Source organism: Loxodonta africana, chromosome 24, assembly GCF_030014295.1.
Source record: "Loxodonta africana isolate mLoxAfr1 chromosome 24, mLoxAfr1.hap2, whole genome shotgun sequence".
Taxonomy (NCBI): domain Eukaryota; kingdom Metazoa; phylum Chordata; class Mammalia; order Proboscidea; family Elephantidae; genus Loxodonta; species Loxodonta africana.
Genome location: NC_087365.1, coordinates 62,944,561 through 62,964,736, shown reverse-complemented (window position 1 = coordinate 62,964,736; position 20,176 = coordinate 62,944,561). Strand labels below are relative to the sequence as shown.

General features: G+C 60.6%; 1 protein-coding gene across 1 annotated transcript; it reads left to right on the top strand.

Annotated features, from left to right (window-relative positions):
• Nucleotides 1-393: 393 nt before the first annotated feature.
• On the top strand, nt 394-14,169 carry NKAIN4 (sodium/potassium transporting ATPase interacting 4). The gene is made up of 6 exons (XM_003421790.2): nt 394-447; nt 9,695-9,832; nt 11,449-11,529; nt 11,647-11,844; nt 12,495-12,555; nt 13,936-14,169. The coding sequence occupies exons 1-6, from the start codon at nt 394-396 to the stop codon at nt 14,016-14,018; spliced, it is 615 nt and encodes a 204-aa protein (XP_003421838.1). The 3' UTR covers nt 14,019-14,169.
• Nucleotides 14,170-20,176: the final 6,007 nt, after the last annotated feature.

Below are 20,176 nucleotides of genomic sequence, written 5' to 3'. Positions count from 1 at the left end.
AGAGATTAGCCTGGAAGTGGAGGGCGCTGGGGTCGTCGCGACTGGACTCATGGCAGCTCTGGCCTCTGTCCTGGGGTCTCCGCGCCGGCGAGAAGCTGCGCCATCGCCCTTTTAAGAAGGGGTCCCGCGCCCCCTCCCCCTCCGGCTCGGAGACCCCAGGGGCGGTGAGTGGGGGAGATGCTGCACAGCTGTTACCCTTGGGCAAAGGCGGGGCGGGGGGCGGGCTGAGGGCCGCAGGGCGGGGCCGGAGGGGGAGAGGGAAGCTGCGGGGCGGGGCTTTTTGGAGGGTCTGGGCTTTGAGGCGGGCGAGGCGGCGGGGGCGCGCCCGCCACGGGCAACGCGCGGGCTCGGGGTCCAGACTGACTGAGGGGCGTTCGCGGGCGCGGCGACACCATGGGCTGCTGCACCAGCCGCTGCACGCTCATCTTCCTCTGCGCTTTCCAGCTGGTGAGTGGCGACCCGGTCGCGGGTCCGACCACCCTCCGGGCGCGCAGTCCCCGCAGACTCGGGACCCCGGATTCGCCCCGCTGGGTCCAGCCCCAGCCTCCAGCCGGTCCCCGGGAGAGGGTGGCCCGGACCCCCGGCTTCCGCGGCCGAAGTTCGCCGCCTTCCGGGAAAGCATGGGGAGCCGGCGCCCTGTGTCGGACCTTGATCGCCTCGCCATGTGTGTCTGTGCGCGCGGGGGCGCACACGGGATCCGGGGCGGCGGAGACAGGTGCCGGAAGTGGCTGGAAGGGAGTCGCGCAGAACAAAAGCCTTGGGGCGCGGTGGCGGCGCTGCCGGGCGCCTGGACCCTGCTCTCGCCCGCACCTCGGACTTGGGCCTTGCGCCGTGGGTGCCCCGGGAGCCCGACCCGCGCTCAACAAGTCCCGGTGGGCGCTGAGGGATACGGAAGGGGGCTGCTGCGCGCCGTGTCCAGTGTCGGAAGGCTCTTGTGGCCCTGGGTGTATGCAGAGGGTGTTCCCAGATGAGTCTTGGTGCGTGCGTGTGGGGATTCCTTTTGCTGAAACCAGCACCTGGCGCCCACAGAGTGGAGAAGTTTCGTTCCTGAGACCTGACACCCCATGGTGCTTGTGAGTTTGCAAGTGTGGGGGTGCAAGTGCGTTGGCCCTTGTGTGTGAACCTGGCTGTGCTTGCTTCTTAGTGTGTGAGTGTGGCCCTCCTGGCCTCTGGCACAGCCCACGCTGGCCTGCTGAGATAGATAGCGAAGGGCTGGACTACCTGGTGCTGCCCTGCATCTCCAAGGTCTTTTGTGCCTGGGGATTCGCTAAGGCTCCCTGGTGAAGATCTTTGTCAGAAAACTTGGATGTCTCTCCGCCAAGTTTCCATTCTGCCCTGGAGTCCAAACTCTGGGCACCGAGGTCATTCCCAAGCCCACTGCTTGCCCAGGAAGACCAGCTAAACAAAGGTCGAAATCCGTGCTTGGCCCGGGCCAGTGGTTTCTTAGAGAGTGCTGATGGGCTCCTGGGTCTCTTGTTTTAAGAAGGAGACGTGGCTTTGTGTCTGCACACTGGCTGGGGGTGCCGAGGGCTCAGCTGCACAGCTGACGCCTCCTCCTGGTTCTTAGCAAGAAGCGCAGGAAGCACAGCGAGACTGTTTTAAGAGAAGTCTTAACTGGAAAACTCTGGCATTGGTGGCTGTGCAGGAAGGCTTTGGTGTCCTGACCTTTACTTAGGGGCAGGGACCTGCCCAACGAGCTGGCAAGGGGGGTACATCCATCTCACTTCACTTGTCCCAAAGGAAGGCGCCTCCAGAAGCTCCCTGGGGGTGGAAAAGCTCCATCCTGTATCAGCATGAAAGGCAGGGGTGGGGGGCACACACGGTGGTAGGGCAGAACGCCCTGCAGGGTTAGCGTGGGGGTGTGTGGAGAACAGATAGGCTGGAGACAGAGCCTGGAGACACTTCTCAAGACTGAGAGGCCCAAAAACTGCTCTACCGACAGTGGAGCTACTGCAAGTCTCAGAGCTTTAGTGTCCCCACCTTTAGCAAGAGGCTCCCCTTGATGGCAGGAATCCCTTGAGGCTGCATGTGCTGTGGGGCTTGAAGGGGAAGGAAGAGGTGGCAGTGGCTGGCAGAGCAGGGAGTGAGGGACAGGACCAGTCTGGGCTGCACTGAGGTTTGGAGTGTGGTAAGTGGCGGACAGTGTTGTGCTGACATCAGAACGCTGCTCCAAGGTGGTGGGGACTTGAGTGTGGACTTTGGGGTGAGGGGTGCACTCAGGGTTGGCTGCGTGGGAGGGGTAGATGCGGGAGTCCCCTGTGCTGAGTATGATCTCGGGGTTTGGAGGGACCAGCCTGGGGGCGCTGCCATTTTAACCCCGTGGCGGACAATGAGGGCAAGAAGGGCTGGGTAGGGCTGGGTAGGCCTCTGCAAATTTGCTTGTAGCCGGGGAGAAGGGCCCCCTCGGCTTGAGGAAAGCGGGGCTCCCCTAGACCTGGGCTTCTCGCGGACGCCAAGTCTCAGCTGGTGGCCCCAGGAGCGCAGAGCGCAGCTGCATTGTGGTGTGCCAAGGGCTGTGAAGCTGAACTGTCCTGCCAAGACCTAGTGGAGGGTCTTCTGTCCAGCCTGGGGCGGAGGAGTAGAAAGCAGTCAACATCCCTAGCGCTCTGGTTGCTGCGTGCGGGTGCGGGAGCACAGGGCAGGCAGGGAGGGAGTCCTGCAGCTTTCTTTCTTTTTTTGACAAGCTTGAGAGTTTTCACCTCACCAGGCTACGGACAAAGGGCTGAGCTTCTCTTCTGGCACATTCCCCAAAGAATAGTGTGAACTCTCTGTCTGCTCATAGCCACCTGGATGCCACGAGGGCTGTTTCCCAGGTGGGCTCCATCACACCAACAAGAGGGGGAGCAAGGGGCCTGGGGGGTTTGGGCCTGGGGCCTGGCAGGCGAGCAGAACTAAGTCACTGGGTGCCTCAGCCACCTGAGTTCTCCTGACAGCACCCATCTCTGTGAGAGGCTCACTGCCCCATGAAAGTCACCCCGGCGCCCTGCAGCGGCAAGATTTTGAGGCCCTGGCATAAGCACTAAACAGATGCCTGGCCATCCCCACCCAGCCATGGCCAGCTGCCTCACCCAGACCTGAGGTCTTCCCTATTCCGGACACAGCCATAGGCTGCTCAAAGCAAAATGCCTTGAACACGTGGCCCAGGCAGTCAGGTGAGGCTCCTGGCTGCCCTGGTCGTAAATGACCCTCCCTCACCACTGGACCCTCAGGACCATCCACATTGGTTCTCCATGGTGGGTCATGCCCCGTGATTGGGCTGTGCAGCCTCAGCATCTCCCCTGGGGATAGTTGGAGCAGAGGTTCCCGGGTCAATGGTGAAGGACAGGATTCCAGGTATGTGCCCCACATGCGGGGTGTGGAAAGGCCCTTGTGGCGCCAGAGTTCTTGGTGGGGCTGCACCCCACGTTTACCAACAACGGTCATGGCAGCTGGCCAAGAGGGGGCACCGTCCTCACCAGGCAAGTTCCCAAGGCTGCACCTCCACCCACCTCTGACCTGGCCTTGACGGCCACGACATGGACTGAGGCACAGGGGGTGGGTGTATGAGCGTGGAGCTCGGTCTCAGGCACCTGGGTGCATGCAGGGCATGGGAGTAAAGTAGGCCTAGTGCTGGGGAGTGGGGATGTCACCGATCCTGCCAGGTCTCCAGGGATCCTGACAGTTTTAGGTTGGCGGCCGACCTGTGGCTGGGTGGAGAACTGACTGCCGTGTTCTTGGGTTGGTATGGCCACCGAACTGCCCCTACTTCCCCCCTTGCTGAGCCCTTTTGCCCTAGCCATTCACTCACTCTCTCTCCAGGATGGCAAGGAGGGCACTGGCCCTGCCCACCAGGAACTCAGTCTAGATGGAGGGGAATACGAGAAAGCCTCCTCCGATAACGGGGAGTGGGAAAGTGAAGTGGGGAGCCCCACCCCCTCCTGTCAGGGCTCTGACTGTGGCATCTCTGACCCATCAGGACACCCAGTGAAGGTTCCTGCTCTCATGATGTCAGGAAAGAGGTGACACCTGGGGCCAGACAGGGGTCAGTGGCCCTATGAGCCTGCAGCTTCATGGGTGCCCTTCCTGGCCTGGGGTCCTGAACTCGGTCTCTGCAGAGGTCAGTGGGATGCTGGGCAGATAGCCTACAAATTCCTTGGGGTATGGGAGGGGCAGCAGTCCAGCCAGCATCCTCCAGGTGTGAACCAGGCTGGGCCAGTGGCCTGGGCAGTCACTTTCCCTGGGGGCACAGGTTCCTTGCCACCTGTGGGAGGCGGGCCTGGCTGCCACGATCTGTGGTTGCTCACCTGGAATCCCAGGCCTTGTGTGGGGGTAGGGTCAATTGGAGCATGCAGATCGTAAGACTAGTGTCCGTCTGTCCCACACACACATTTTCCATGGGCTCCTTGGGTTTGGCCCCAGCCGCTGGAAGCTGCAGCGTGGATTGGGACTCTGGTCTGGCTGCAGGAACATAACTACAGAAAATAGGGTCTAGGGCAATTAATATTAAATTGCCAAGTGATCTCTCAGCTGGCTATGGAAACTGTGATGGCCGATAGAAACTGCCCGCTGGTGCCCCGCTGCAAAGGGCACCTGGTGCACGTGCCCTAGCTGCCCCTCCCACCCCCCCAGTTAGGCCTCTGGTTGCTCTCGGCCCTCCTCTCTTCTCTGACCCCTCTTTGCTCCTGCTGGAAGCCCTGCCAGGGTTCACCTCCAGAACCATTAAAAGCCAAAGGTCCAGCATCGATGTGAGTGGGGCCGGAGCACAGTCATTAGAATAAAATTCAGCCTGGGGTGAGAATCACTGCCCCTTAGCCCTCCTCCACATGATTCTCTCTGCCTGTTCCCTCTCCACCTCCAGGTGGCAAACTCCTATTCATCCTTCAGGACTCAGCCCAGGTTTCGCCTCTTCTAGGGAGCCTGCCCTGATTCCATGCCCCTGCCCCTGCTCCCAGGGGCCCTGTGTAGACCCCTCTTACAGCCTCAGCAGCAAGGATAACTGAGAGTGACAAAGAGGGTCTTTGAGCTGGCTCGCTGCTATGCCCCCATGCTGCTCTCTCCCAAGAGCTGTGGGACTCCCAGCTGACTTGCTCAGCCCGTCTCCCCTGGGAGGCTGGGTGGTCACCACTGCAAGCCCTAGTCCAGCTCTGAGCAACCTTGAGCCCAAAGCTCTGCTCTCGCCAACTGGGAAGAGTGAGGACAGGATCAACTGCTTCCAGAAAGTTCCCAGGCCCTACCCTCCACCTGCAGCCTGCCACATCCTGGCCAGTAGAGACCCTCTTCAGCCGTGCTGGCACACTGCCCTACCATCTCTGTTCTCGGTGGCCTTTCCCACTGAGCTCCTGGCTCAAGCCCCTGCTTTTCAGTGACGTGCCTTGGCATTCTTCTCTGGTGGCTGCCTGCCCTGGGGTCGGTCTTTCTCTTCAGGGGAGTCAAGTAAGGTTGGCTGAAGCCCGGATTATGATGGTGGCCTCATAAGCGCCCAGGCCAAGTCCTTGGAGGCTGTCTGCTGTTTCTCACAGTCGAGGACTTCCTGTCCTCACTGTCCTTCAGAGCCCTGTCCTCTCCAGTTCCATTCCCCACTCACACGCCTCCTGAGCCAACATGTAGTGGTCCCAGGGCCTCTGCACAGACTCCTTGCCTCCTTCTTGGCCTGCTGACAAGTCAGGACCATCTCACCTGAGGTCTGAGCTTCAACATAGCCTCCTCAGAGACTTCCCACGACTCCAGGGCTCTCCCCACCTCCCTCTGCCTCATTGTTTCTGGAAGGGCGATTTTTCATGCCATTTCATCCACCTCCCCCTCTACCACCTTGTGGCCTCCTCAAGGTGGAGAGCACCTCTCTGTCCTCTGCTGTGTCCCACCTGATGCTTCGGAAATACGGGGGCAGTGAATGAATGACTACTACTCCAGGAATGAATGAATGGTGGGTCCCAGGCGCTCCAGGCAGTGGCCAGCCTCTCGAGGGTCTCGGCTGCCGACCGTGCCGGCACAGTCCTGTGCTTTAAGCACTAGTTCCCCCACTAGCTTGTCTCTCCCAACACCCGGCCAGGGCTACAGTGCTCTGGGCAGGCGGGCTGGTCCTTTTGTGTGTCTGACTGGCTGTCTCTGCCGCTGTTCTTTCTCCGTGGCTGGCCACATTCCCTGGGGTGCCTGGAGGGTGAGGAGCAGAACTGTGTATGGAGGCTTGGGGGTGGAGGGAGGGTCGGCTCCCGTTTGTTGATCGCCATCCATGTGCTTGGCCCTAGGAGGGTCCTGGGCCAAGCCCAGGGTTTCTGCCACTTCACACACAATGCCTCTTGCCTCCACAAGGCCCATTCACAGGCAGGAATCTGTGGGCTCTGGAGATGAACAGCGCCAGGTGGGGAGGCTGTGGTGGCAGAAGCCTCCCGAAGCTGAGGCCTCAGTCCACGAGGAGGTGAACTCTGCCAAGACCAGGGAGCTTAGAGGAGTACCCTAGCCTCATATGAGCCCACCCCGGCTGACACAGTGATTGCAGCCCAGTCAGCGTGGAGCAGAGGACCAGGTTGGCATGCGCCCAAACCCACAAAATCTGTGCAATGACACAGGGCGTTGTTTGAGATGCTAACTTGTGATCTGTTATGTGGCCACAGCTGACTGATACGCCCACCCTGTCTCCCCTAGGCTGAGACCCACGTTGGTTAGTCAGTCATGAGCAGTGGCCAGAGCTCGCCCACCAGCCCAGAGCGTACATGCACCCTGGGGAGTTGGCGGCACGCCCCTTTTCTCAGTGTAAACAGCTGGCCCAGCCCACCCGCCCGGGGTGTCCTCTGGCCAGCAGAGCATGAGAGCCCCTGGAGAAGAGCTGCTGTCTCACAGGGAGGACTTTGTGTTCAGGAGCAGCACCAGCTTCTCCTGGCACTAGCTGAAGGGCCCATTCCCTGTGTGTGAGCAGGGCAGTCGTCGGGGGTTGGGAGCCTTGGTGAAGAGCTGGAATAAGGACTTGTTTTAGCAGTGGGAATGGACGCAAGGGAGGCTTCTAGCCTGCAGTTTTGTACCGGATTGTCTTAGCAAGCTAAACCTGACATCAGTGCTGGCAGTTCCCACATAGGCACGTACTCCCAGGAGCCCTGGTGTCCTGCCCTCGGGCTGTGGACCCTGCGCCTCTCGTGGGTGCATTGATCAGGTGCCCAGGGACACAGTCTCATTGGATAAATGCCAAGCAGGTTTGAAATCCGTGCGTACCACCCGTGGGGCCAGTCCAAGGCCTGGGTTTTGTGAGTACCCCAACCGGGGGGTCCCACAGCAGTGGGGGGGACACTGTCCTGCTGGCTACATGATCCAAGGGAGTGAGTGAGCCCCTAAGAACAGGGATGAGTGTGGACCTGGGAAACCTGGCATGGAGGCCACCCTGTGGGTTCCTCGGGGCCTGGCTTTGGGTGCGGGGGGCGGGAGGCTTGCACTGTGTGGGCTGGGGAGGGGAAGGCAGGAGATGAGCCATGCGGCCCCACGTCCTGGGGGAGGCCCCACATCCTGGGGGCAGCGCTGGAGCTCAGCTGGTTCCCATGGAGGCGGGTGTCCCATGTATGACCATTGCACCCCATCTGAGTTCCTGATTCCAACCCGAGCCCTGAGCGTGAAGCCCTCACTTAGAGGTGGAAGGTTAAGCCCACCATTCCTGCTGTACTGGGGGTTTGCAGTTCGAGGCGAAACAAGGGAACCCTGTCTGAGCAGATGGTTACAGTCCAACAGGATTAGACAGTGAGAGACCACAGCTAGAGCCTGGGTGGGACAGTAATGCTTACAGAGAGCTTCTGCTGGTCTGTGCTGGCCTCCTCAATCAGCCCACGGCTGCCTCCTAGGGTGGACCCCAGCCCTCGGGACATGCTCGGAATGTCCCCCTCCCCAAGGCTGGAAACAGCTGCCCCCCCCAACATTCCATGCAGCCAGGGACGCTCTGGCCGTGCCCTGGGGAGTGACACCGTGACACAGCAGCTGCTGCTCCTGGAGGCTGGTCAGGGGTCCAAGAGGCCAGAGCCCAGGGCCCTGGGTGGGGGAGGGGAGCTGACCAGAGAGGGGCCGTGCCTGGGACGGGATCGATGCATCCACTGGCCAGTAGGCCTGGTGCTTATGGTGGCTTGTGACTGTGGTAACCTGGTGCCCACAGTGGCCCAGTGACTGATAGTGTGTTGCCTGGGGGCAGAGCCACAAACCGCCACCCCCCTGCCCTGTTCTCAATCTTGGTGCCAAGTGAGGCTTTGTGGGAGGAGTGGCTGGCCCTCCCGCCCTCCTGCCCCCATCACAGGTGCCCTCCCTGCTCTGCCCCCAGTCCTGGGAGGGGCATTCCAGGACTCGCCTGCTGAGAGAATTCTCCCATGTCTCCCCAAACACCAAGATTGGCTGCCTCGACTTTCCTGCACTCCTCCACGGCTCAGCGGATGCTTTCTATAGACGGACGACCCCATCCCACACCACTTCAACATGTGGTCACTCCACCCAGGCTTGAGGCCGTGGATCCCTCTGTGGCTCTTTCCTACCTGGAAGGGCTGGGGCCCACAGAGAGGCATATGCCCTCAAAGGGTGAGGCTTGCCCAGTTGTTGGAGACCAACCGTGCCTGCTGCCACCCCCTCACAGCGAGGACTGAACACAGATGACTGGAGAGGTGCACCCTGAGGACCCACAGGCCAAGGCAGGAAGGGAGAGTCTCACAGGGCAGACTTGGGGTACTTAGCACCTGTTGGCTAAGAGCTGTGGTGCTGGCAGTGGTAGGTGCTCGGTGCCATGAGCTTGGTGCCCTGTGCTCCGTGCCCTGTGCCCTGTGCCTTGTGCCCTGCACCCAGTGCTCTGTGCCCTGCACCCTGTGCTCTGTGCCCTGCACCTTGTGCCCTGTACCCTGCACCCTGTGCTCTATGCCCTGCACCCTGTGCTCTGTGCCCTGCACCCTGTGCCTTGCACCCTATGCTCCCTGCCCTGCACCCTGTGCTCCATGCTCTGCACCCTGTGCTCTGTGCCCTGCACCCAGTGCTCTGTGCCCTGCACCCTGTGCTCTGTGCCCTGCACCTTGTGCCCTGTACCCTGCACCCTGTGCTCTATGCCCTGCACCCTGTGCTCCATGCCCTGCACCCCGTGCTCTGTGCCCTGCACCCTGTGCCTTGCACCCTGTGCTCCATGCCCTGTGCCTACACCCCATGCCCTGTGCCTACACCCCATGCCCTGTGCCTACACCCCATGCCCTGTGCCTGCACCCCATGCCCTGCACCCCGTGCCTTGTGCATACACCCTGTGCCCTGCACTCCATGCCCTGTGCCTGCACCCCATGCCCTGCACCCTATGCCCTGCACCCCATGCCCTGCGCCCTGTGCCTTGTGCCCTGCACTCAGTGTGGTGTGAGTGGCTGTGTGGTCCTGCAGCCCAGTGCACCAGTACCAGCGTGTTCCTGTTCCCCAGAGGAGGAGCCTGAAGACAAGGAGGATGGGCCTGCTGGATGGAGGGTCTTGTTGAGGCAGAATTTTTGAAGTGTCCTTTTGGAGTATCTGGTGGGACGCTCTGGGCTTGTGGGTTTGTCTGGAGGGCTCTGTTGGTAGAGTCTGGATGTGGTGGACACCCTGGCTGCCTGGTGGGGTGAGCACACGGAGTCCTGGGACCCAGCACTGCCAGCTCCTCAGAGAGGCTCAGAGGGGAGGCGGGGGGGTGGAGGTGTGTGTCAGAGAGACTCCATGGAGGTGTGCTGCCTTCACCCGCCTGCTGCTGCCCCAGGTCACAGCTCTGGAGAGGCAGGTGATCGACTTCCTCGGCTACCAGTGGGCGCCCATCCTGGCCAACTTCCTCCACATTGTCCTTGTCATCCTGGGGCTCTTTGGCACTGTCCAGTACCGGCCGCGCTATGTCGTCACGGTGAGTCCACCAGCAACGTCCTGTTCCTCTGTCTTGGAAGCCAGAAAAAGCCCGAAGCACAGCATTTCCGTTCCCACACTGTCTCTCCCTGGATGCCAGGCTGGAGCCTTTGGACAGCAGGCAGCTAGAATCCCGATTTAGTAAGTGGCTTCTGGTTGCCACTAGGAGATGCTCCATAGTGTGAGGAGCCACTGACGCTTCACACGCCTTCAGTAAATCATCTCTTCAGTAGCCTGAGGAGGTGGACGCTGGTGTGACCCTGCCTTACAAAGGGGGAAACGAGGTTCAGAGAGCCTGCCTGCTGACAAAGGGCAGGTGGGAGCCCAGCCCACCTATGACACTCTGCCCTCTCTCCCTGGAGAAGACGGAGGAGAGTCTGGAAGTTTTGCTCTGACACACACAATGCTTTTGTTTGTGAAGATAACATATGTAGGTCAGGGGTTGGCAGACTTTTCTGTAAACGCCCAGAGGGTAGACATTTTCAGCTTTTCTGGCCAAATGGTTTCTGTCGCAACTACTCAGCTCTGCCGTTTAGGCACAAAAGCAGTCACAGACAACACATAAATGTGTGGGTGTGGCTGTGTGAAAATAAAGGTTTATTGACAAAAGTGGGCAGTGGGCTATGATTTGAGACTCTGGCCAGGAAGATGCTGAGCTTTCGCTGCTCCCGTTTGGGCCCTATTAGGTAAAACCACTTCCACTCTGGCCGTTGAACGCTGCCAGCATCCTTGCTCTCAGTGTAGGACCGACGCAGGCCCACGCTCACTCTGGTCCTGCCCCCACCCCTGCTCTGTCCCTGCAGCCGCCGCCACTGACCCTGCATAAGAGGAAAACTTGTTCAATGCCCTAGTGAGGCCAGAAGCACTGGGCTCGGCCACGGTGGGGCTGGCAGGAGTCTCCAGAGAGGCAGAGGTGTCCACTTTTCTTTTTTTTGGCAGGTTTCCCTGCAAACATGAGGTCTCAGTGCTTCCTGGCCAGAAGGGACCTTGGGGCTTTCCTTTGTTAACCCAGAGGGAAGAGGGATGCCAGAAAAGGGAGGGCCCTTCCTGCAGACATGGGCAGGACCGCCTCAGCCCCACTCCAGCCCTCCTGGCCCTTGGAGCTTTCTGGCACATGAGGGAGAAGGGCTCAACCCAGGCTCTGCCCTTGTCTCTGGGCAGCAGGCGGGCAGAGGGGACGTTGCCAGCCATTCCAGTGAAGGACTCTGAAGCCAGTAACATGTCTTCTGGGGCCGGGGGCGGCAGGGCTGTCTGCAGGTGGGGATCTGTGGGGACAGGAGTGACCCATGGGGTGGGTGGTGGCCTGGGGTCCTCCCTGTCTCCCAGGGGCAAGGGGCCCTGCCACATGCTCTGTGGTTAAGGCTATTGTTCCCTGGTCATTGGCCCCTTGGGCGGCCACAGTGTCCTTGGTGAGGACTGCTATTTCTGGAGATGGTTCTCTCAGACCAACTGGTAGGGCCTCCCCGAGACAACTGCTCGTTATCCCTGAGCTGGCAGCCTGGGCCCTCAGCTCAGCCTTGGACTGTCGGAGTCTCCCTGAGGGTGTTGGTGAAGCAGGTGCCACCCCCTCAGTGAACAGTGGGGTTAAACCACCGTCCTCGCCTCTCGCCTCCACAGTACGCCGTGTGGGCACCTATCTGGGTCACCTGGAATGTCTTCATCATCTGCTTCTACCTGGAAGTGGGGGGCCTCTCAAAGGTGAGTGAGGAGGAGGAGGCAGGACCATCCTCGACGCCTTGCTCATGGGCCTCAGGTGGGCTGTGGTGGCTGGGGGCTGCTGCAGCCCAGTGCAAACCTGTCCCTCCCTCACCCCAGGACAGTGAGCTCTTGACCTTCCACTTCTCCCAGCACCGCTCCTGGTGGCGTGAGCATGGGCTGGGCTGTGTGCATGAGGAGGCGCTGGCCACCAGCCTTAGGCCCCTGGATGGCCAGGCCCTGGTGTCGGGCAGTGGCTGCACCCTGGAGTACCACTATGTGGAGGCCTTGCACAGTGTCCTTCAGGCTCTGGTGGCGGTAAGCGTGGCTGGTGGGCTAGGGGTGCAGTGGGAGGGGGCTCATCACCAGGGGCCAGGGGTCGGGGAGGGAGCTGGCCCCCAAAGATTCTCCTCCCTGCTTTCCTCCTACCCAGGGAGCCTCTGCGCCAGTCCAGGAGCCACAATGCTCCCGTCCCCCACAACTACCCCCAGGAAATATGAAGCCGGGGTTGGGGGGCCCAACACTGCCCTGGCCTCAGGTGGGCCACTCCACCTCCCTATGCCTTGATTTCCTCCCTTGTGAAATGAGGACAGTAGTACCCTCTGCAGAGTGTCGCTGCAGGGCTGAGCGTTTCAGCACCATGGCCAGCTCCTGTGTGCACGCACCCACCTGCTGCGGTCTCCCTGTCTGAGGGCCTCTCCCTGTGCCTCCTCCCCTCCATGCACCCCCTCACACACTGGCCAGCCCTCACCAGACATGCCAGGCCTCACCCCGGCCAGTGGAGCTGTTCTCTTGCCAGGCCCCACTGGAAAAGCCTGAACTGTATGTGGGACTTCGGAGCCAGAAAGGGAAACTGAGGCCCGAGAGCACGTGACTTGTGGTTGGGGACACATGGTGGCCTCTGCCCTGAGCCCTGCAAGCTCACCTGCTGGTTGGGTCTCATCTGGACTCTGCTCTGTGTCTTTCAGCTTGTGGGGTTTGTCTACGCCTGCTATGTGGTCAGCGCGCTCACGGAGGAAAAGGACAGCTGTGAGTGAGCGGCCACGCATCTGTGCTGGGTGTGGTGGGCTCCCCAGGCCCAGTCAAGGGGGAGGAGGAGGGAGGCCAGAGCAGGGGATGGCAGTCCTCAGTCTCCTCCCACCCCTTCCCTCTTTGGTCAGGCCGTCCTGTGCTCAGCCCTATGGCCAGTGGGTCCTCGCTCCATGTTGCCTGAGAAGGGAAGGACGGCCAGGTCCCCTCTTGTCCTCCTCCCAGCCCCCATGGCTGCTCTGGCCTGGGCTCTCGGCAGCATTTTAATTTCTCCTGCCTGCTGAGTTCCTCCACTCTTTCATCATTTCAGTGTGAAGCTGTTGTCGCCCTGCAGAGATCCTGCAGAGTAGAACCAATCAGGTGGGTGGGGAGGTGGGAGCCCAGCTAGAGGCCCCTGTGACGGAACCTTCTGGGGGCCAGAACCAGCTCCCACAGAGGGAACCCCCCAGGGTCAGATTTGGCACCCAGGCATGGAGCCATCCGTCTCCAAGAGTCAGGAGGCCACAGGCAGGCAGTCCTTATCTGCAGATGACACTCCACATTTGGGAGCCTGGGCTTGCCCCTGCCATGGGAGGCTCCAAGAGCCGCCCCCCGCTCCTCGTACCCATGCACCGGGTGAGCACAAAGAATCACTGGGACCACCCTGGCTGCTGGGAAAGAAGCAAACAACAGGCTTTGCGTTTCCATTGCATTAAAGTGGCTTAAGGCAAGAACCAGCCCCGAGGGCAGAAATGCAGTCAATATGCCCAGCTCCCTTGGCCACCACCAGCTGCTTGGCCACCTGCCAGCTAGCTGCTCAGCCACTCACCAGCTCACTCTGGCCACCCACCAGTATGTCCCGGGCACCCACCAGCATGCCTCCACTACCCACCAGGCCACCTTGGCCACCTACCAACACACCCCAGTCACCTACCAGCTCACCCCAGCCACACACCAGCACACCCCCATGATGGCCTCCCACCAAATCTGCTAACCCAAATTTGCTGGGTGGGTGATGGATGTTCGTGAACATGCCATGGAGGGTGTGTGCCCTGGAGAGCAGCCTGGCCCCCGCCCCCACCTGGTCTCAAAGGATCGCTGCTCATCCCTGCTTTGTCCCGCTGGTCATGTTCTGGGGGCCGGGACCTGCTCCACTTGTTTCAATCTGTGTAAATCCTGGCACTATTTCATCTCTGGAGAGAGACCCCCTCAGACACTGGGCAGAGTCTGGGGTTCTGAACTTGAGGAGGGTTTAGGGGTGTCTGTCCTTCCCCCAAGGGTCCCCCATCACTCTTGTTTCTGCCATCGCCACAGGACGTGTTCTGCAGTTAGACTGTTCTCCATCCTGCCATCTTTTCCATTATTTGGGTTTTATTTTATTTGGGTCTTGATTTCCTTCAGTTGATTTCATTGGTGGATTTGATCCATTTCCTCTCTACCATGTCAATGAAAAACTTTCCCACCTCTTGTTCAAGCAGGCGTAGTTGCAAGTACGGTCAGCGGGGCTCCTCCACGGCAGGGCCTGCCCAGTGGGGTTACTTACAGCCACCAGGCTCCCCTCCTGGGGAGCCTCAACCAGGCATTGTCCTCCATCTGTCCATCCATCCATCTACCCAGCCACCCTTTTCACTTTCATGCCAGGCTCTGGGTTGGGCATAGGGGGACACAGAGGGCTCCCCATGGAGCTCAGACTCCAACAGGAGAGGAGAGGTCTGTAGCAGTCACATTAGCAGAATCAGTGCTGAGCCTGCTTTGTGCAAAGAGCCTGGGGCAGCCCTGGGAGGCACAGTGGATGACACGCAGTCTCCAGGTCTCACTGTCGCTGGAAAGTTGGGGTGTGGTCTTCTGTCCTTGAGGGTCAGACTTCTTTCCCAAAAGGCAGTGTCTGTGGTGTTGCCCTACAGGCCTTAGGGTCTGCTAGCCCACCCTTCAGAGCAGGTCTTTGCCACCTGGCCCTGCCCATGTGTTCTACTGAATGTGGGGCTCAGATGGGGTGCCTGGTGGTATACTTGGTAAAGGCTGTGGCTGTCCCCCATACTCTGGCTCTTCTATTCTGTGGGTCCAGGGCCCCAGAGGTGGCAGGGGTCTGCCTCCCATTATGGATGAGGAAACAGAGACCTTGAGAGGGGACAGCCCTCGCCCGCCCCCAGCCAGGGCAGCATTCACTGGTGCTAATGACTAGGCATCAGGCCTCTGAAGGGGGCTCCCTCCATGCTGCCTGGGGGGGCTGGGCTAGGCAGAGCCCCCCATACTGGGTGGGCCTTTGGGGGTTTTACTTCAGCTGGGAGCCTGGAGGCAGGAGGACAGTGACCCAGGGTGACTGAGCCCCTCACTCCACTCCCAGCTCCAGTGCTGAGGTACCACAGTGAGTCAGGTCCTCAGGAGAAGGCCCTGCCTAACCTGGCTGGAAGCCAGGCTCTTGGGCTGGGTCCTTCCAGAATGCCCAACCCTGCCCTCTGTCACATGGCCAGGAGCCTACCTCCTGGATTTCAGAATCTTGGGAGAGAGGGCACAGCTGCCCCCAGCAGCAGCTGCCCTGCTGACACACCTGACCACTGCCTTGCCCCCCACAGGCCGGCATAAGTGAGAAGGCAACCAAGCTGCTGCGACCACCCAGCCTCAGACTGTGACCACCACCACCCACTGCCTGCCACTGGGGGTCTTAGGCTGCAGACCCCTCATCTCCCTGCCCAGAGCATCCCCACCCTCTCGGGCCTCAGCCAGTCAAATGGCTGGACACCAGCCAGGGTGGCAGGGCAGGGGCTGTGGCTGCTACAACTTTGAAATAATTTGTAATTTCTGTTTTCTAAAAAAAAAAAAAAAAAAAAGACACAGGATAAAAAGAAAAACTCACCCCTTGGTCTCCCACCACAGGGCTCTGGCTGCCACCAGTGGGACACTCTGTGGGGGTTGTGGATTGCTGGGGGTGCTAGCCAGGGGGCCAGTGAGCTAGGAGGATGTACTCTGTGTGGGAGGGTGTGAGTGTGTGTGGTTACACCCGATGGCTGTGGGGCTCACAGAACCTGCCTCACACTGCCTGGTCCATGTTCTCCAGCTGTGGATTGAGCCAGGGGACACTGGGGGCCGGGCTCACAAAGAGATCTAATGAAGTAGCACCCCCAAGCACCAAGGTAGATGAGAGCAGAGGCCTCACTCCAGCAGCCTGGCCATAAGGCTGGAGTCTGGTGTCAGAAGTGGCCTCAGGCTTGGCAGTCCTCAAAGTCCCTAAAATGCCAGAAAGACAGGTACTGGGACGTGAGGGGGGCCCCAAAGTGAGAGCCCTTAAAAGTGGGGCTTAGGGAAATGGCTGGAGTCACCAAGCCCTTGGTGCTGCCCCCTGCTGGTGAGGAGCAGCGAAGACAGGGCTGGGGAAAAAGCCATCAGGAAAAACTTGCACTTTATTGAGAATCTTCAAAATATCCAAAAACCGAGTACAGTAAAACTGCCCCCACCCCACCCGTCCATGCTCCCTCCTCCAGCCTCAGCGGCTGTCGAGGAATCGGGGGTGGTCAGAGGTGGTCGCCCGCTCAGTGTCTTCAACCAGCCCGGAACCAGGAACTCACCCACTCCGTGGCGGCTGCTGGGCCGGCTCAAAGCTGGAGCGAGAGGGGGCGCGAGGGTCAGGGGCTGCCAGGGGCTTATCTACCCGGCCTAGACCCTCAGTCCCCAGGGAGCTCCCAGCGATGGTGGTCCCTCCACTCGTGACCCCGGAAGACATAGGAGGGCCCCACGCCTGTCCTTAGCAACGTGGAGCATGCTTCGATAGATAATCCCTAAAGGTTCGTGCCCCCCACACACCAAAATCCATGGATTTCCTCCGGCCTCGGCTCCCAGGGGAAGAGAGATCCCATCTGCACCACAGGGGCAGGCTGTGGGCAGCAAGGGCGCCTAAGGTCCAATCAGAGGGCGGGGGCCCGGGGCAGGTTGAGAAGGACTCAGAACTGTCTGGGTGTCCAAGGAGAAGGGCAGGGGTGGAGCGAGGCCAGGCAAAGACATGAGGAATGCTGCACTTCACCGAGTGGCTGAGCCTGCACACTGCCTGCACCCTACTCAGGGCAAGGCCGAGATTCCCGACAGCTTCCCTTAAGAGGGCCTGGGCAGCGGCCCTTCTGGGTCTGGCGGAATGTTGGGCTGGGTTTCCCAGGCACTGCCACCCCGTGGTGCTCACCTGGCCTAGGACAGGAAGGTGTGGACGCAGCTGTGGATAGGCACCCAGCAGATGGGGCACAGGCACAAGTTGGGGGCACACTCAGCGCAGACCAGGTGGCTGCAGGGCATGAAGACCATGGCCACCGCTTGGTCCAGGTACACCTTGCAGGTGCGCTCCTGCCGCAGATGCCTCAGCTGCTCCTCAGTGCTCTCAGCTCCTGGAGGGGGCGGGGTCAGGAGCACACAGCCCATCCCAGGGTCAGGCCACTGCCCCCACCCTGTCTCTGTCCCTTCGACCAGGTTGGTGGCCTCCGCCCTCCCACCCGGCCTGCCCCCAGGCAGGAGAACAGACCCCTGACCACCGGATCCCATCTGACCTGAGTCTTCAGTACCCTCAAGGTGGCTGTCCCTTCTGAGTGTAGGCAGATCAGGGCTCCAGTGGACAGGAGCTGTGGGCAGTTTGCAAGGGCCATGGGGAAGGCGGGTTCAGGGTAGTGATAGTGGTGCCCACAACCCAGCCTCTCGCTGCCCACTCCCTCCTCCACCAGCACCGAAGGTCCCAGGTCTCCTGACTGAGCTCAGAGGCCTCCTGGAGGAACCACCAAGGGACCTCTTCCTCAGCCAGGCACTCTGCCTGCCCAGCTCCCCCTTGGGGGCTGAGGGCACTGCATGCTGGGCAGTCAGGCTGACAGTGCCACAGGGATGAGCAGAGAGAACAGAGGTGCACCCTCCCACCCAGGCCAAGCAGCCTTTGTGCGCTTTGTTGTCCTGCAAGGTCCAGACACTCAGTGGCCTCAGCACAGTGCAGGCTGCAGGGGTCCAGGGAGAGCTCAGGCCACAGGTCACAGCTCACCTGTGGAGGCAGCATCTCCTAGTTCTTCTAGTGGGTCCTGGAAGGAGCCAGAGAACATCTATGCTGGAGTCCGTGGAGGAGCAGGGTAGGAGGGACCCTCACTGACTGCCCTCATAGGCCCTAGAAAGGTGAGGGACTCACCCAGGGCCCCAGCACTCGGGAGTATGAGTCCTGGATGCTGTGCACAAAGCGCCTTCCTTTTGATTGGAGCAAGAATTCACACCTGAAGAAATTGAGTTCAGAGGCCCCACAGACAATGGGCTTAGCTCTCAGAGGAACCCACCCTTCACCCCTTGGAAGACCCTCAGGGGCTAGGGATAAAGCCTTCTGCTCTAGCTGACCCCCGCAGTGCACTGCAGAGGGAAGTGGGGCTCCCTGAGTGCTGCGTGCTTAATTGGAAGGAAGTTTTGGAAAAAGCCAGCATCAAGCATCAAGGAGAAAACAATGGAAGAAGCATTTCTGCTTCCCAGAGGCCCTTCCAAAAACGTGGGTCTACTTGAAAGAAAGATCCCACATGTGCCACACGAGAGGGACCACCCCAAATCCAAGACTAAGAGGAAGAAGAGGGAGAGGGGAGGGGAGGGAGAGGGTGGAAGGGGAGGGAGAGGGTGGAAGGGGAGGGAGAGGGTGGAAGGGGAGGGAGAGGGTGGAAGGGGAGGGAGAGGGTGGAAGGGGAGGGGAGGAACAGAGGGGGAGAAGGGGATGGAGCGGGGAGGGGAGGGTGTGGGGAAGAGAGCCAGGAAGGCTGGGGAGGGGCTGGCCAGACAAGGCTCTGTACAGCCCAAGCCCGGTGCCAGTGGCCTGTGGTCAGACCTCAGCAGCCATCCCTGCGCTGTTATCTGGGGAACCACTTGGCGTGCTCAGTCCAGGGGTCATCCCTGCGCTCCCAGCTCTGTAGGCCCCCACAGCAGAAGAAGCACCTCACCTTGACCTGTGGGCCTGGGAAGAGCAGAGATGTTTGCTCTGCTGACCCCACTGGCCGAGGGTTCAGGCACAGAGCCTTTGTCCCTGTCTGGTTATTTCACTCCTCCGTTTCCTGAAAGGCGGAGGACAAAGCTGGTGAGCAGGACTGAATAGAAAGTTCCTGAAGCAGGAGCCTGGGGCAGTGAATGCTGCTGCATCTGCATTGTTGCAGACCTGTGGCCTGGGGGAGGGGGAGAGCCAGGGCCTGGGGGAGAGGGACCTAGGACATACTCCCCAGGTCTTCCCTGAACCCCTCCCACAAAGGACTCCTGTGTTAGAGAGCAGAAGGCTTCCCCTGGAAGGCAGTTCTTGTGCCATGCTTGGTTCTTGGGACACATGGGGCTGCTATGGAGATGGAACACCCTCCCTTTGGGGTGTGGGACCCTGTGTCCCTCCACCTCCCTGCAGAGGCACTACATCTTCTGAGCAGAGACTGCAGACTGGGACGGTATGGGTGCATCCCCCATCAGACCCCTAACAGTGGCTCTCTGGACAGAGGCCCCATTGGCTAGAGTGTACCCCACCTCCCTACCTTCACCCCACTGAGCCTCCAACTTGGAGGGAGCCCTTCATAAGGTGGCTCCCGACCATGCTAGCATCCACAAAGGCCTCCCCACCCTTCCACCCCTGGTAAATCCTGCTTGCTCTGTCCCTCAGCAGGACAGGACTGGCCAGGAAGTGAGGCACAGAACAGGGAAAGAGGCTGCTACGGCAAGGCTGACAAAGCCCCTGGTTAGAATGGGAAAAGGAGATCAGAGGTGCAAACCAGGCCCCGTCACAGAGCAGCTTTGGACAGGCCAGCCCCTCCCCTCTTCCTGCTGGGGACCCCCAAGCAGTGGACTCATACTTGCCAGCTGCCCAAGCCCGAGCACCCCCACCCCCAGGTACCAAGCATTTGTCACACTCTGAGTCCAGCCCCGAGAGACTCTGGGAGGGGCCAGCATGAGGCTGAGGCTGCAGAAGGGGCTGCAGGATCCCAGAGCCCCCAAAGCCTGGGTCCTTCCTGCTGTGGCGGATGGGCCACCGCCCCACAGAGGGTCTGGAAGAGCCTCATACAGACGCAGCTCCTCTACTCACTGTGTGGAAGAAGCCAGCTTTGGCCCGCTGTGCAGGATGGACCGAGAAGGACAATAGCCAGTTGTGGAAGGAGGCCAGCCTCAGCTCCTCGGAGCCCATCCCAGGAAAGGCAGGCCCCAGGGGGCAGGTGGCCTCGGCCCCCTCCTCCTCCTCTTCCTCCTCCTTGTCTGCCAGGGGGCGCAGCTGGCCCAGAATTTGCCGATCCACACTGTCCCAGCCCATGCTGTTCTAGCCCAGGCCATGGCTGTGCCAAGGGTGGGGCATGTGGTGCCCCCCAGTGGGGCTTAATCCTGAGCCTCTGCAGCAGCTGTGCCCCTATCCTCGGGCCCCATGGAGAAAGCACCAGCCCCCCATGACCAGTCCTCCAGTATGTCCAGCCAGCCCACCAAGGGGCTCCTGACCCCCTCCCTGGGCACTGAGCTGGCCTCTGCCTCCAGCAGCTGGGAGAGGAGAGCAGGTGTCAGAGCCCTGCCCACCAGGGGCCCGAAGTGGGGGAGTGCCCACGGGGCTGGGAGAGCAGCCAGGGCCTGCTGCCACCTTCTGGAAGGGGACAGGGTGACAGCCAGTGTCACAGGATGTCTGCAGCTGGGGCAGGTCCCA

Excerpts from the sequence above, each read along its gene's own strand:
- NKAIN4 (XM_003421790.2), top strand. The coding sequence starts at position 394 with ATGGGCTGCTGCACCAGCCGCTGCACGCTCATCTTCCTCTGCGCTTTC. Across the intron at positions 448-9,694 it reads TCCTCTGCGCTTTCCAGCTG|GTCACAGCTCTGGAGAGGCA; the intron begins GTGAGTGGCGAC and ends CTGCTGCCCCAG. Across the intron at positions 12,556-13,935 it reads CACGGAGGAAAAGGACAGCT|TTGATTTCATTGGTGGATTT; the intron begins GTGAGTGAGCGG and ends GATTTCCTTCAG.